The 16,686-nt window shown below is 40.0% G+C and overlaps 1 protein-coding gene across 5 annotated transcripts in view; it reads right to left on the reverse strand.

Annotated features, from left to right (window-relative positions):
- Positions 1 to 16,686, reverse strand: part of LOC138854438 (neuronal acetylcholine receptor subunit alpha-4-like) — a 467,533-nt gene that overhangs the window by 214,050 nt on the left and 236,797 nt on the right. For all 5 annotated transcript variants that reach the window (XM_070097734.1, XM_070097735.1, XM_070097736.1 and 2 more), the window contains exon 2: positions 7,881 to 9,180. In XM_070097734.1, coding sequence (XP_069953835.1) covers positions 7,881 to 7,962 — 82 coding nt within the window. In that variant the 5' untranslated portion in view covers positions 7,963 to 9,180. The remainder of the gene's footprint in view (positions 1 to 7,880; positions 9,181 to 16,686) is intronic.

A 16,686-nucleotide genomic window follows, 5' to 3' on the forward strand; every position in this document is an offset into this window, starting at 1 on the left:
AAGAAGGCCTTCGACACAGTTCCTCACAAGTGATTAGTGCAGAAGCTAGAGGATCAGGCGCGTATAACGGGAAGGGCACTTCAGTGGATCAGAGAATACCTGACAGGGAGGCAACAACGAGTTATGGTAAGTGATGAGGTATCACAGTGGGCACCTTTGGCAAGCGGGGTCCCGCAGGGGTCGGTCCTAGGACCAGTGCTATTTCTGGTATATGTGAATGACATGATGGAAGGGATAGACTCAGAAGTGTCCCTGTTCGCAGATGATGTGAAGTTAATGAGGAGAATTAAATCAGATGAGGATCATATGGGACTTCAAAGAGACCTGGACAGGCTGGACATGTGGTCCAGCAACTGACCTCTTGAATTCAACCCTGCAAAATGCAAAGTCATGAAGATCGGAGAGGGGCAAAGAAGACCGCAGACAGAGTATAGGCTAGGTGGCCAACGACTGCAAATCTCGCTCAAGGAGAAAGATGTTGGCATGAGTATAACACCGAGCACGTCTCCAGAAGCACACATCAACCAGATAACTGCTGCAGCATATGGGCGCCTGGCAAACCTGAGATTAGCATTCCGATACCTAAGTAAGGAATCTTTCAAGACACTGTACACTGTGCACGTCAGGCCCATACTGGAGTATGCAGCACCAGTTTGGAACCCGCATCGGGTTAAACACGTTAAGAAATTAGAGAAAGTGCAAAGGTTTGCGGCAAGGTTAGTTCCAGAGCTAAGGGGAATGTCCTATGAAGAAAGGTTGAGGGAAATCGGCCTGACGACACTGGAGGAAGGAGGGATAGGGGAGACATGATGACGACATACAAAATACTTAGTGGAATAGACAAGGTGGGCAGAGACAAGATGTTCCAGAGAGGGGACACAGAAACAAGGGGTCACTCTTGGAAGTTGAAGACTCAGATGAGCCACAGGGATGTTAGGAAGCATTTCTTCAGTCATAGAGTGGTCAGGAAGTGGAACAGTCTGGCGAGTGATGTACTGGAGGCAGGAACCATACATACATACATACATACATACATTCCGGGGATCAACGCCCCCGCGGCCCGGTCCATGACCAGGCCTCTCTGGTCCTGGTCATGGTCATATATATTTATATATATATATATATATATATATATATATATATATATATATATATATATATATATATATATATATATATATATATATATATATATATATATATATATATGTCGTGCCGAATAGGCAGAACTTGCGATCTTGGCTTAAATAGCAACGTTCATCTTGCCATATAGGACAAGTGAAAATTTGTGTATGCAATAATTTTGCCAAAATCATTCTGAACCTAACGAAAAAAATATATTTCACTGTGTTTGTTTAGTATTAAATTATTGTAAACTTATATAAAATATAGTTAGTTGGGTTAGACTAAAATAAATTGTTTTTGTTAAAATAAGGTTAGTTAAGTTTTCTAAGATTCTTTTGGTGCAAAATTATAAATTTTTACATCAATATTAATGAAAAAAATATATCTTTAAACATATAAGAGAAAATTTTAGAAACGACTTTATTTTAAATGACTTCTTGCTAATTGACCAGTTTTACATATTCGGCACGACATATATATATATATATATATATATATATATATATATATATATATATATATATATATATATATATATATATATATATATATATATATATAGTTAGTGTTGAAGTTCCAGTGTGTGCATTCACCGATTTGTGTTTGCGGGGGTTGAGTCCTTGCTCCTGGCACCGACTCTTAAGCTTCATCTTTCGGCATTATTGATTTGTGGTCTTTTTTTATTGTATCTAATTTGATAAACTGAGTATGGACAATCAGATTCAGTTCCATCCACTTCCATGTTGCTCTGAGACTGAATAAACACTTCCTACCATCTTTAATGGTCATCTGTTGTTTGTCGCTTTTCAAACAGTTTGTTGCTATCGTCCGTATCGGTTTCTTTCGGTATGTTATACGCCGTAACCATGTCTCTACTTGTGTTCATCTCTACAGGTGGCCAGGATCGGTTTCTCTCATGTGTGTCATAGTGCTCACACCATAACTATGACAATAGTCTCCTTACCAACCTTCAATTATTTTCAGTCTTTTGAATATTTGTATTTTCTGATGAGGACTCTACCATGAGTCTGATAGTGTGTACAAAATTTAATGGAATTTTTAACAAGCTTTCTGACATATACTAGGAAATACACTAGTTGACATTCTAGGAAATACACTAGTTGACATTCTAGGAAATACACTATTTGACATTCTAGGAAATACACTAGTTGACATTCTAGGAAATACACTAGTTGACATATTCTAGGAAATACACTAGTTGACATATTCTAGGAAATACACTAGTTGACATATTCTAGGAAATACACTAGTTGACATATTCTAGGAAATACACTAGTTGACATATACTAGGAAATACACTAGTTGACATATTCCAGGAAATACATTAGTTGACGTATACTAGGAAATACACTAGTTGACATATTCCAGGAAATACATTAGTTGACGTATACTAGGAAATACACTAGCTGAGATATACTAGGAAATACATTAGCTGACATATACTAGAAAATACATAGCTGACATATACTAGGAAATACACTAGTTGACATATACTAGAAAATACATAGCTGACATATACTAGGAAATACACTAGCTGACATATACTAGAAAATACATAGCTGACATATACTAGGAAATACACTAGTTAACATATACTAGGAAATACATTAGCTGACATATACTAGGAAATACACTAGCTGACATATACTAGAAAATACATAGCTGACATATACTAGGAAATACACTAGTTGACATATACTAGAAAATACATAGCTGACATATACTAGAAAATACATAGCTGACATATACTAAGAAATACACTAGTTAACATATACTAGGAAATACACTAGCTGACATATACTAGAAAATACATAGCTGACATATACTAGGAAATACACTAGTTAACATATACTAGGAAATACACTAGTTATTTGACGTATACTAGGAGATACACTAGTTGACATATACTAGGAGATACACTAGTTGACATATACTAGGAAATACACTAGTTGATATATACTAGGAAATACACTAGTTAGTTGACGTATACTAGGAGATACACTAGTTGACATATACTAGGAAATACACTAGTTGACATATACTAGGAAATACACTAGTTGACATATACTAGGAAATACACTAGTTGACATATACTAGGAAATACACTAGCTGACATATACTAGGAAATACACTAGTTGACATATACTAGGAAATACACTAGTTGAGGTTATGAGGCTGATATTGTTCTCCCGATCTTTTGCTTCGTTCATGTTTGTGACTTGTTTCCTCCGAGTTTGTACTCTATCTACCGGTCTTTCCTGACCTATCCCGGATTGCATGACCTTGAACCTCTTCCAGTTGAACTTCAATAGTTTGTTACATTGCGTCCTCCTGTAGAAACCTCCCCGGAGACCGTCTCTCTCCTCTCTTATTGGTATTCTTCTAGGTGGCTACACATGGGTTTGCAAACACAGGCACAGGAGTCAGTTGCCACTAGTAATGTAATCCTAAGATACCCTGCCATGTAGTGAGCATTCTTAGTTTTATATGTGGTATAAAACGTAGCTGGGGTGAACCAGCCGATGATTACCCCGTGACGGGTCATTATCTGTTTAAGACCTGGCTCTTTAATATATAGATAACCTGTACATAGGAGAGAGGAGATTACGATGACGTTTCGGTCCGATTTGGACCATTTAGAAAGTAACACTGACACAAGAGTAAGGGTCCCTCGCTCATTTGTAAATTTCTCTGGTCAACAGTTTTTTTAAAAAGTTATTAGCTTCTTAAATGAGATTAGTTAATTCTTATGTATTTTCATGTCCTGAATCCAAATATCACCTTGAAAAATGCTTATTGGCTACATGTTTAAAGATACGAGACATGTAATATTTGATTATTTTATTGTAACATACAATATGTCAGTATGTTTCAAACTCTAATCTGTACCAACTCTCTGCTTTTTTGCTTGACACTTATAATGGGCTGAAGAATCATCTCTTGCCAATGTCCAGTAATAATCAGTAAACATTTTTGTGCCTCATATGTCCTGGTACCATTTTTCCATGCTTGAAATATCTTATTGAAACCTTTCACCATGTTTGTCACTAACTGCCTCACAGTTCGCTGGAAAGAAGTCTAAATGTGTTCAAAAAGTGGATTTTAAGTGACATGTTACATCCCATGTTCTTGTAAGCCTTGATGAGGTTTTCCACCAATTCTTCATAGTTGCCTTCCCTTCTGTTTCCGAGATATCCCTTCGCCACTAACTGGAATGCTTCCCAAGCAGCTTTCTCCTCCCCATGAAGGTCTGATTCAAAGTCACCATCTTTAAGAAGCTCTCGAATCTGAGGACCATTGAAGACTCCCTCTCTTATCTTAGCGTCACTCAGTGAGGGGAATTTTGATGTTAAATACTTGAATCCCTGACTGGATTTGTCCATAGCTTTTACAAAGTTTTTCATGAGCCCCAGTTTTATGTGTAGTGGTGGTAGGTAAATTTTGTTTGGTTCAATGAGAGATGGATGTTGAACATTTTACATCTCAGGTTCCAATGATTGACGAGGTGGTCAGTCTCTTCTAATGTAGTGGGAACCTCTTGTACGGCTGTCCCAGTCACATAGAAAGCAGCAGCACTTGGTGTATCCGCCCTGTTTGGCTAAGAAAATAACTTAGTTTTCACCTCAGAATATAAACTTACACAACACAACCACCTTCTATGACTGCTGGAACAATAATGAAGGTCAGTCAGACTGTGAGTGTGGTAAGAAACACACTGCCACAAGCCTGTTGGAACCTGATGTGACACGTAGGTCTATATTGAAAAGTAGACCTAACAAACAATTTTAACTATGATATTCATTATCAGTGACCTAAAATTAGGTGGAAATTGTTACTCTGGTCTCGGAAGCATTTTGGTTGTTGACCAGTGTTATATGCGTATTGTTCCAGTCACGGTATTGTGCCTATTTATTCTTTACACTCTTGTTTCCTGACGAATAAAACACCATTCATGGTAGATACTTTATAAATAGTTGGATCAGGTGTAGTCCTAGTTGAACACGCAGCTTGATCTTCAACTGAGAACTACGGTAAGAGAAGAAATGTTACCTTGGTATTCTACGAGAAGGGTACCTTGATGCTGGTGAAGGGCTCTTGATGCTAGGACCTGAAGCTACCCATCCCCTTCCTAGGGCCAAACATGATTACCTCTCATTATTATTATATCCATCATATAATAATAATAATAATAATAATAATAATAATAATAATAATAATAATAATAATAACAATAATAATAATAATAACAATAATAATAATAATAATTAGTTTAGCTTAGGAAAACTTAAATGATGAGTACTTGTGGGTAGGCAGGAAGACTGACTGGAGATGTAAACTGTCTCAGCAGTGACCTGACAACTGTATACTCACCCAACACTGCCACCGTCATCAACACTGAGAATTTAAGCAAGAAAAGTAGAGAAGTCCATTTTTACAGTTGTGACCTGACAGTGGTCCAGGATGGACCGAAACGTCGTCATAACGTTCTTCTCATTATTTTTTTGTTGTTGTTAATTGTTCCAGCCAAGATATTGTGACATTTTATTCTTTGCAGAATGTATTTGTTTCTGGCTTCCCTCTACCCGTGTCAAGGGAAAGGCAGAGAACCTTCCATGGTGCCTTGATGCTGGTGAAGGGCTCTTGATTCAAGGAATTCGAACTGACCTTTCTTGGGATGACACCTCTTACATGTTATTCCTCAGGTTCTATGTAATCCCTACTGATTTAGCGTTTATCCATCAGTATAACAGTTATATCTGCTAGGAAGGACTAGACGGTCTAGCTGCCTATAATTATAGCCGCAGTCTAGCTGCGGTTGAGCTGCCTATAATTGTAGCCACAGTTTACCTACCTAAAACTGTTGTCTCAGTCTAGCTACCTGTAATTGTAACCTCAGTCTAGCTGCCTATAATTGTAGCTGCAGGCTAGCTACCTATAATTGTAGCCGTAGTCTACCTATAATTGTAGCCGTAGTCTGTCTACCTATAATAGTAGCCGCTGTTTAGCTACCTACAATTGTAGCTGCAATCTATCTACCTATAAGTGTAGCCTCCGTCTATTTACCTATAATTGGTAGTAGACTGGTGGGCAGTAACCATTCAGGGAGGTACTATCCTCCTCTGAAATAAATGTAAAATGGAAGCCTGGTACTGGCAAGATTGCTGCTCGTCTCTTTCTCAGCAATGCGTAACATGACAGCTCTTAAGCTCGAAGATTTCTGATTACATCTAATAAACAAGTACCGTTACTTTCCCGTGTGTTTCTTCATAGTTCTAATTAATCTCGTATTATTTCCTCTCCAACCTGGGTTGGTAAGGAAGCACGGTCCGGCCCGGTTCTGGGAATATTTCCCAGGGGCCCGGTCCCAGACCAGACCCTGGAGAAGATAATCCCCACAACCACCAACAGACAATACAAGTGTAGTTAATGGAAATTATAGTAACATAACAGAAGGATAATATAAGCGAGGTGGACAATGAAACATCACCTCTTAAGAAATGATCAGGAAAGTTGGGGAAATTACTTTTTTTTTAAAGGTAATGAGATACCATGTGAGAAACGACACGTGTCGACAGGTATTGTAGAATCTGTGTATAAAGTTAACCTTTTTCTATACATAACAGTTCACTCTGCACATAACATATGCAAAAATATAAAGCTTATCTTGTATCCGTATATATATATATATATATATATATATATATATATATATATATATATATATATATATATATATATATATATATATATATATATATATATATATACATATATACATACATACATATGATCATGTCGTCAGTTTCAAGACTTTCTGTGTGTCTAGCTGAGAGACTGAAGATTCTATAATCTGCTAAACTCTTATACACCTCGTCTCTAATTTTAACAGTCAAAGACTTGCATTATTAATATTATTATTAAGTCACAAAAAGATCTAAAAAATACATGAATTATTCATTGCTGAAAGGCACCCCCTAAAAATAAAATTGTCATGTTTATGATTCTCGCCACGATCGTTCCTAACTTGGGCAGAGTCAGGACGGGGGACTCAAGTACAGTGTTGCACTGGTAGGAGGCCTTGATTTGGTACTCCCGTAGTTGCCGCCGTCTTGTTAGTATATTATATCTGTAATAAACGATAACTCGGGGCCTCCTACAAGTGAAAAACCTTGTAGTTCGTTGTTCTTTTCCTTGAACAACTTCAATTTCTCGGAACAAGAGATCTTGAGCACCGAGGCGCCTCATTCAAAGTAGGTGATACAGAGACGACAGAGAGAGTAAAGTGCCGGGAGTTTACAAGTTCACATGACATCCAGTTTGTTTTGAACAATGTAAAAATCCCTGATAGTTATCTGGCCATTAAGGAGATGACCTTGATGCCGGTAAAGGACTCCTGATATAAACAACTGAAGCTATCCTCACCTTACTTCAAACTTGATTACCTCCCTTTCCAAGGGATTATCACCCTTCCAGCCTTAACATTTCTATATGATATTGGTAATAATAATAATAATAATGACTGATACAATTACCAGCAGGTAATTACGAAACTCAGGAAGAACAATAAGAGATGAACCAGGCTGTGAAGGTATGTGGACCAGCGGGGAGTCAGCAGCAACATCCTAGTAGACCAGAGAAGCCTTGCTCAAGGCCGTGCAACGAGAGTAGGACAACTCTGGAAACCTTTCAAAGGTATATCAGAGGTATTTTTGATAGAATTTATGAGGACTTACCTGAAGCTGGTAGGAGGAGGATGAGGAGGATGGCACAGACGGTTGGCACAGTGAAGGCCACTCCTTTCTTGCAGGTGTCCATGGCACTCAGCTGCAGGCTAGCTCTGCGTTGATCACGTACTGATGATGACCACGCCGGCGATGTGGTGGGATTCAACGGTATTCAGGTATGATTTGGTGGGCGTTAGAAGTAATTACGCTAGTTTGTTTTGGTTTGTGCTGTTTTCTATTGTCACTTGTGTTGTAATATAGTTTTCTATTGCGATTTGTGTTGTAATATAGTTTTCAATTGTGACTTGTGTTGTAATGTAGTTTCACATTACGATTTGTGTTGTAGCTTAGCTGATTTGGGGAAGAGTAAGTCTTACGAGCTGGGACGGGTTCAACAAGTCGGTTCTAGCCGGCTCCTAGAGGTAGATTCTAGTCTTAGTCCTTCTTTAGACAAGTGTGAAGTAATCTCATGGAGATTTAAACGTCTTATCTTGAGTATAGGCAATCTTGATTTGGCGAGTCTTTGGCGTTATTTGACGAGAAAATTTACCGTGGTTTAGGACCTCCTACAGAGGAACATGACAGATTTGAGCAGGACTTGGATTCACTTTGGATTTTGTTGAGTATACCGATAAACTGTGAATATTGGTTATAATCTGCTGCGATATGGCTGCGTGTGGTGTTCCGTCAGTGTGTCCATTGTTTCAAGGTGGTCATTCATTTTCCCCTTATATTAGGGTGTTGTAATCCGTTTTGTAATGGTTTCTTAAGCCTTTCCAAGAATTCTGTGTGATGGAGTCTACTTCAGTGATTTCTATATGATCTGACCTCTTTTAAAGCGTATCATATGTAACCTGACCTATTGTGGAGCATTTCTTACATGATCCGACCTATTGTAATGTGTTATCTTTATGCCTAGTCTGCTTCAGTGGGTTTTCTATCGAAATTATCTATTTTGGTATATTTTCTATATTTTTAAAGCATTTCAGCAAATAATATATAATTTAGTGCGTTACGTTGCATTATTATAGACGAACTGGTATTGAATATTTGGTTGAGAGTGAGCAAGGGTCAGCACCTGAGTGTGTCGTCAGGTAGGACTGACGGTGGATAAATACTAGTTACAGGTGTATCACGGGGTTAAAGCCAAGTTTTGGTCTTTCTGGTGTGTTGGTGACTGTGTGACGTTTAATCTAGCGTGGGGAGGCTTGGGGTATTGCAGCGTGAGGTTCAACCTCTCATGGGGAGGCTTGGGGTAGGGTAGCGTGTGGTAGCTCAGCGTGTGGTGGGTCACATCTCACTGTTTCCTCTGCAAAAGAAAGAAAATATTGATAAATGCTGAAGGTGAAAATAATTAAGCAAGGTGAACAAGTAAAGATTACAGGAGTGTGTACATAGAACAAAGAACTTCCACTGCTCGTATACAGTCAGTCAAATATCTACACTACTGGGAACGCCTGAAATACCTTCGACTGTATTCCTTAGAATATAGGCGAGAAAGGTACATCATAATTTATACCTGGTAAATCCTGAGGGTGGGGTAAGAATAGATCTGGTGCTAAAGTTTCTGGGTCTAGGGAAGGAGTTCAGTTGGGTTACAGTTGGTGCTTCTGACAGAATGTAATACTGTAAGAGTGTAAGAATTACTTTGATTCCTTCCTATAGAGGCCTGGGTAGCTGGAACAGTACTGTTAATTTACAGACCGCGGTTCGCGTCCCTCTTCCGCCATTCTCTTTATTCTTTGACAATTGTTTATTACAAATTAATTTGAATCTGTATATATATATATATATATATATATATATATATATATATATATATATATATATATATATATATATATATATATATATATATATATATATATATCAGTTAAAGTTGCAAGTGCTACACATGCATATGCGGTATTTGACAAACATGGGAAGATCACGGTTAAAACAAGTACGTGATGTCAGATGCGTCGGATCTTGACACATAAGAGAGAGAACAGATAAAAGAGGTTCAAATAATAATATGAACCTGACTAACCTTTAGAAAAGACAAGAGAATAAATGTATCCAAGGTTAAGGTAATAGTAGGTTGGAATATGAAAAGTATTAACGGAAGAGAAGATGTGGATACAGCAGGGAACTACACACAGTGTTGAAGGTGTGGATACAGCAGGGAACTACACACACTGCTGAAGAAGGTGTGGATACAGCAGGGAACTACACACAGTGTTGAAGGTGTGGATACAGCAGGGAACTACACACAGTGCTGAAGGTGTGGATACAGCAGGGAACTACACACACTGCTGAAGAAGGTGTGGATACAGCAGGGAACTACACACAGTGTTGAAGGTGTGGATACAGCAGGGAACTACACACAGTGCTGAAGGTGTGGATACAGCAGGGAACTACACACAGTGTTGAAGGTGTGGATACAGCAGGGAACTACACACAGTGTTGAAGGTGTGGATACAGCAGGGAACTACACACAGTGTTGAAGGTGTGGATACAGCAGGGAACTACACACAGTGTTGAAGGTGTGGATACAGCAGGGAACTACACACAGTGTTGAAGGTGTGGATACAGCAGGGAACTACACACAGTGTTGAAGAAGGTGTGGATACAGCAGGGAACATCACACAGTGTTGAAGAAGGTGTGGATACAGCAGGGAACTACACACAGTGTTGAAGGTGTGGATACAGCAGGGAACTACACACAGTGTTGAAGGTGTGGATACAGCAGGGAACTACACACAGTGTTGAAGGTGTGGATACAGCAGGGAACATCACACAGTGTTGAAGGTGTGGATACAGCAGGGAACTACACACAGTGTTGAAGGTGTGGATACAGCAGGGAACTACACACAGTGCTGAAGAAGGTGTGGATACAGCAGGGAACTACACACAGTGTTGAAGAAGGTGTGGATACAGCAGGGAACTACACACAGTGTTGAAGATGTGGATACAGCAGGGAACTACACACAGTGTTGAAGAAGGTGTGAATACAGCAGGGAACTACACACAGTGTTGAAGAAGGTGTGGATACAGCAGGGAACTACACACAGTGTTGAAGGTGTGGATACAGCAGGGAACTACACACAGTGTTGAAGAAGGTGTGGATACAGCAGGGAACATCACACAGTGTTGAAGGTGTGGATACAGCAGGGAACTACACACAGTGTTGAAGGTGTGGATACAGCAGGGAACTACACACAGTGCTGAAGAAGGTGTGGATACAGCAGGGAACTACACACAGTGTTGAAGAAGGTGTGGATACAGCAGGGAACTACACACAGTGTTGAAGAAGGTGTGGATACAGCAGGGAACTACACACAGTGTTGAAGAAGGTGTGGATACAGCAGGGAACTACACACAGTGTTGAAGAAGGTGTGGATACAGCAGGGAACATCACACAGTGTTGAAGGTGTGGATACAGCAGGGAACTACACACAGTGTTGAAGGTGTGGATACAGCAGGGAACTACACACAGTGTTGAAGGTGTGGATACAGCAGGGAACTACACACACTGCTGAAGAAGGTGTGGATACAGCAGGGAACTACACACAGTGCTGAAGAAGGTGTGGATACAGCAGGGAACTACACACAGTGTTGAAGAAGGTGTGGATACAGCAGGGAACTACACACAGTGCTGAATAAGGTGTGGATACAGCAGGGAACTACACACAGTGCTGAAGGTGTGGATACAGCAGGGAACTACACACAGTGCTGAAGAAGGTGTGGATACAGCAGGGAACTACACACAGTGTTGAAGAAGGTGTGGATACAGCAGGGAACTACACACAGTGTTGAAGATGTGGATACAGCAGGGAACTACACACAGTGTTGAAGAAGGTGTGGATACAGCAGGGAACTACACACAGTGTTGAAGAAGGTGTGGATACAGCAGGGAACTACACACAGTGTTGAAGAAGGTGTGGATACAGCAGGGAACTACACACAGTGCTGAAGAAGGTGTGGATACAGCAGGGAACTACACACAGTGCTGAAGAAGGTGTGGATACAGCAGGGAACTACACACAGTGCTGAAGAAGGTGTGGATACAGCAGGGAACTACACACAGTGTTGAAGAAGGTGTGGATACAGCAGGGAACTACACACAGTGTTGAAGATGTGGATACAGCAGGGAACTACACACAGTGTTGAAGAAGGTGTGGATACAGCAGGGAACTACACACAGTGTTGAAGGTGTGGATACAGCAGGGAACTACACACAGTGTTGAAGAAGGTGTGGATACAGTAGGGAACATCACACAGTGTTGAAGGTGTAGATACAGCAGGGAACTACACACAGTGTTGAAGGTGTGGATACAGCAGGGAACTACACACAGTGTTGAAGGTGTGGATACAGCAGGGAACATCACACAGTGTTGAAGGTGTGGATACAGCAGGGAACTACACACAGTGTTGAAGGTGTGGATACAGCAGGGAACTACACACAGTGTTGAAGGTGTGGATACAGCAGGGAACTACACACAGTGTTGAAGAAGATGTGGATACAGCAGGGAACTACACACAGTGTTGAAGAAGATGTGGATGCAGCAGGGAACTACACACAGTGTTGAAGGTGTGGATACAGCAGGGAACTACACACAGTGTTGAAGGTGTGGATACAGCAGGGAACTACACACAGTGTTGAAGAAGGTGTGGATACAGCAGGGAACTACACACAGTGTTGAAGATGTGGATGCAGCAGGGAACTACACACAGTGTTGAAGGTGTGGATACATCAGGGAACTACACACAGTGTTGAAGGTGTGGATACATCAGGGAACTACACACAGTGTTGAAGGTGTGGATACAGCAGGGAACTACACACAGTGTTGAAGAAGGTGTGGATACATCAGGGAACTACACACAGTGTTGAAGGTGTGGATACAGCAGGGAACATCACACAGTGTTGAAGAAGGTGTGGATACAGCAGGGAACTACACACAGTGTTGAAGGTGTGGATACAGCAGGGAACTACACACAGTGTTGAAGAATAAACACAGGGGGTCAGCAAGCTTTACTTGTGACCTCTTTCACCTCTATGTAAAGCTCTTTCAGGTGAAGCTCTACACAGCATGAAACTCTATCAGTGATGGTAGTGTGTGCAGTACTCAGCACAGTACTTGTGCTCTCTCTCTTAGAGTACAGTTCTTCAAGAATAACTATATCATTGATGGTAGTGTGTGAAGTGCAGTGCACAACACTTGTACTCTCTCTCTCTCTTAAGAGTACTAGAGTACAATACAACATTTAGACTAGTGTGAACCGCACCATAGTACTCTAATGTACTCTTCATTCATTATCATTGACCACATTATTTGTATTTAAATGAGGAGGTAAACCCGTGTGGGTCAATCACGGCAAGCAGCAGTGGGGGCTTGATACTCCCTCCACAAATCTCATGACACAGTTTAAGAAATATTGCAGCAACAAATAGAGACATTTGATAATTTAAATTACACCAGGTCCGCCAGACTGCAAGTAGCAACAGAGTGGTTGATCAGTTGATCACTTGGGAAGTTTGAAAGAACGGACACCCGATCCCAGGTACCATAGGTATGATATTGTAATTCTTAGTGTACCACACGTATGCTAATGTATGTAACTCTTAGTGTACCACACGATATGATAATGTAACTCTTAGTGTACCACACGTATGATAATGTAACTCTTAGTGTACCACACGTATGATAATGTATGTAACTCTTAGTGTACCACACGTATTATAATGTAACTCTTAGTGTACCACACGTATGATAATGTATGTAACTTTTAGTGTACCACACGATATGATAATGTAACTCTTAGTGTACCACACGTATGATAATGTAACTCTTAGTGTACCACACGTATGATAATGTAACTCTTAGTGTACCACACGTATGATAATGTAACTCTCAGTGTACCACACGTATGATAATTTAACTCTTAGTGTACCACACGTATGCTAATGTATGTAACTCTTAGTGTACCACACGTATGATAATGTAACTCTTAGTGTACCACACATATTATAATGTATGTAACTCTTAGTGTACCACACGATATGACAATGTAACTCTTAGTGTACCACACGTATGATAATGTAACTTAGTGTACCTTCACTTTATTCATGTCAATGCAAGATCACTTCTTCCTAAATTGGCAGAGATTAGGATTCTAGCTAACAAAATTAGGGCGGCAGTTATAACCATCTCTGAATCTTGGTTGGATGATACGGTGACTGACGACGAGGTCAAAATAGAAGGTTACAATATAAAACGCTTAGATAGGAACAGAAAGGGCGGTGGAGTATGTGCCTACATTAGAAATGACTTAGCTTACAACCCAAGACCTGATTTAAATAACAATAAACTGGAGATTCTATGGTTTGAAGTGCTGCTTCCCAAGACCAAACCCATCTTAGTAGGAACTAGTTACCGCCCTCCTACCCAGGACCAGTTCTTAGAAGACTTTTCCTGAGTCTTGTCCGGAGTTGAAAGCAATTGCGAAACAATAATACTGGGCGACTTCAATATCTGTTTTCAGCAACAGAATAACGGGCTATGCAAAAGGTATAAGCAAATTCTAGGATTAAATAGCTACACCCAACTAATTAATAAACCAACCCGGATCACACAGTTCTCAGCCACCCTAATTGACCACATACTTTGCAACCGCGCTGAGAACATTAGTCAGTCAGGCGTCATTACCACAGGTCTTAGTGATCATTTCATCATTTACTGCACCAGGAAAATCACTAGGGATAGGATAGGCCTACACAGGACAATAAAAATGAGGTCAACTAGAAACTACAGTAAAGAAACACTGGTAAATAGGCTACACAATTGTGACTGGACAGAGATAACAAGTTGCACGGACGTAAACGATGCCTGGGAAAAATTCAAAACAATGTTCACTACCATTCTTAATAATATTGCACCAGTTAAAGAGGTTAGGATTAAACGAAGAACTGAACCCTGGATGACTACTGAGATATTAGATAATATGAAATTCAGAGACCAGCTGCTAAAAAGATTTAAAGCAAACAGACAGGATATTGCAGCACTAAATGAATTCCAAAGGGTGAGGAACAGAGTACAGAGGCTTATAAAAGGAGCAAAGGCAAAGCACTATTGCTCAAAAATTGAAGAATATAAGCATAACCCCAGAAAGCTCTGGCAACAACTAAAACAGTTGGGATATAGCCATAAGCCAGTAGATAGGTCTAACATAGTACTCACTATCGATAATGAGGTATGCCACGAAACATCTAAGGTGGCAAATTGCTTTAATTCCTACTACACATCTGTTGCATCAACACTAGTAAGTAAACTACCAGCTGCATCAAATACCTTTAACACAGACTCTGATAAGTTTCAAACATACTATACCAATAAAGGGGTAACCCCAAACAGTTGTCAACTAGTAAGTGTATCTCATGACTTCATTCAAAAAGAACTAAGCAGGTTAAACCCAACTAAGAGCACAGGCCCTGATAACATCCCATCTAAGTTCCTAAAAGATGGTGCTTTTGAACTGTCAATCCCTATTGCTCACATAATAAATCTATCAATCACCACTAATACCGTACCGGAGGGGTTCAAGGAGGCCAGAGTTACTCCTATCTTCAAGAAAAATAATAGGTCTGATGTAAGCAACTATAGACCTGTTAGTATACTCAGTATAATATCTAAAATTCTGGAGAGGGCGGTGTATTCTCAAGTAGTTAAGTACCTTAATGACAACAGCATTCTCCATAGCTATCAATCGGGCTTTAGAAGATCCTACTCAACCGATACCTCCCTTATTAATCTGATGGATTACCTGAGAACTGAAATGTCAAAAGGGAACCTCATAGGTATGGTAACCTTAGACCTGCAAAAGGCCTTCGATACTGTCAACCACAATATATTATGTAATAAACTTCAATCTATCGGTATAGGTTCTGTAGACTGGTTTAAGTCCTACCTTAGCAACAGGAGACAAATAGTCAAAATCAACAAAACGGAATCAGAACCCCTGCCGATAACATGTGGAGTTCCCCAAGGTAGTATTCTGGGTCCCTTACTATTCTTATGTTATGTCAATGATATGCCTATCAGTGTCAAGTGCAAACTCCTACTGTATGCAGATGACAGTGCTCTGTTAGTGACAGGTAAAGACCCACAAGATATTGCTAATGTTTTAACACTGGAACTGGAGTCCTGCAGCAAATGGTTAGTAGACAACAAACTATCATTACACCTAGGGAAAACTGAAGCCATTCTCTTTGGAACGAAACATAAACTGAGAAGGGTAAATAATTTTAATGTTCAGTGTAATGGGGAGTCCATCACTTTGGTTTCATCAGTTAAATATCTGGGAATCCCCTTTGACCCATGCATGTCAGGAGAATTGATAGGGAACAGTGTAGTAAAGAAAGCGAATGCCAGGCTGAAGTTCCTGTATAGACAAGCACAGTGTCTACCTACTGAGGCTCGCAGGACCCTATGTCTAGCCCTTATACAATGCCATATGGATTACGCTTGCTCTTCTTGGTACTCTGCCTTGACAAAAAAACTGAAAGATAGACTGCAAATCACCCAGAACAAAATCGCAAGATTCATCCTGGGGCTGGGACCAAGAGAACATGTAGGCCAGGATGAATTACAGCAGTTGGATATGCTGAATGTTGAAGACAGAGTAAAACAACTGAAGCTAAATCATGTTTATAAAATTGCTCACGAACAGTGTCCAGAATATCTTGCTGTCAATTTTGTCAAGGTTGGGAACCAAAGCAATCATAGTACTAGGGGGAGAGAGCACAACTTTGTAGTACCCACAGTCAGTGGCCAGG

The sequence above is a fragment of the Cherax quadricarinatus genome, chromosome 59 (genome assembly GCF_038502225.1).
Source record: "Cherax quadricarinatus isolate ZL_2023a chromosome 59, ASM3850222v1, whole genome shotgun sequence".
Lineage (NCBI taxonomy): Eukaryota > Metazoa > Arthropoda > Malacostraca > Decapoda > Parastacidae > Cherax > Cherax quadricarinatus.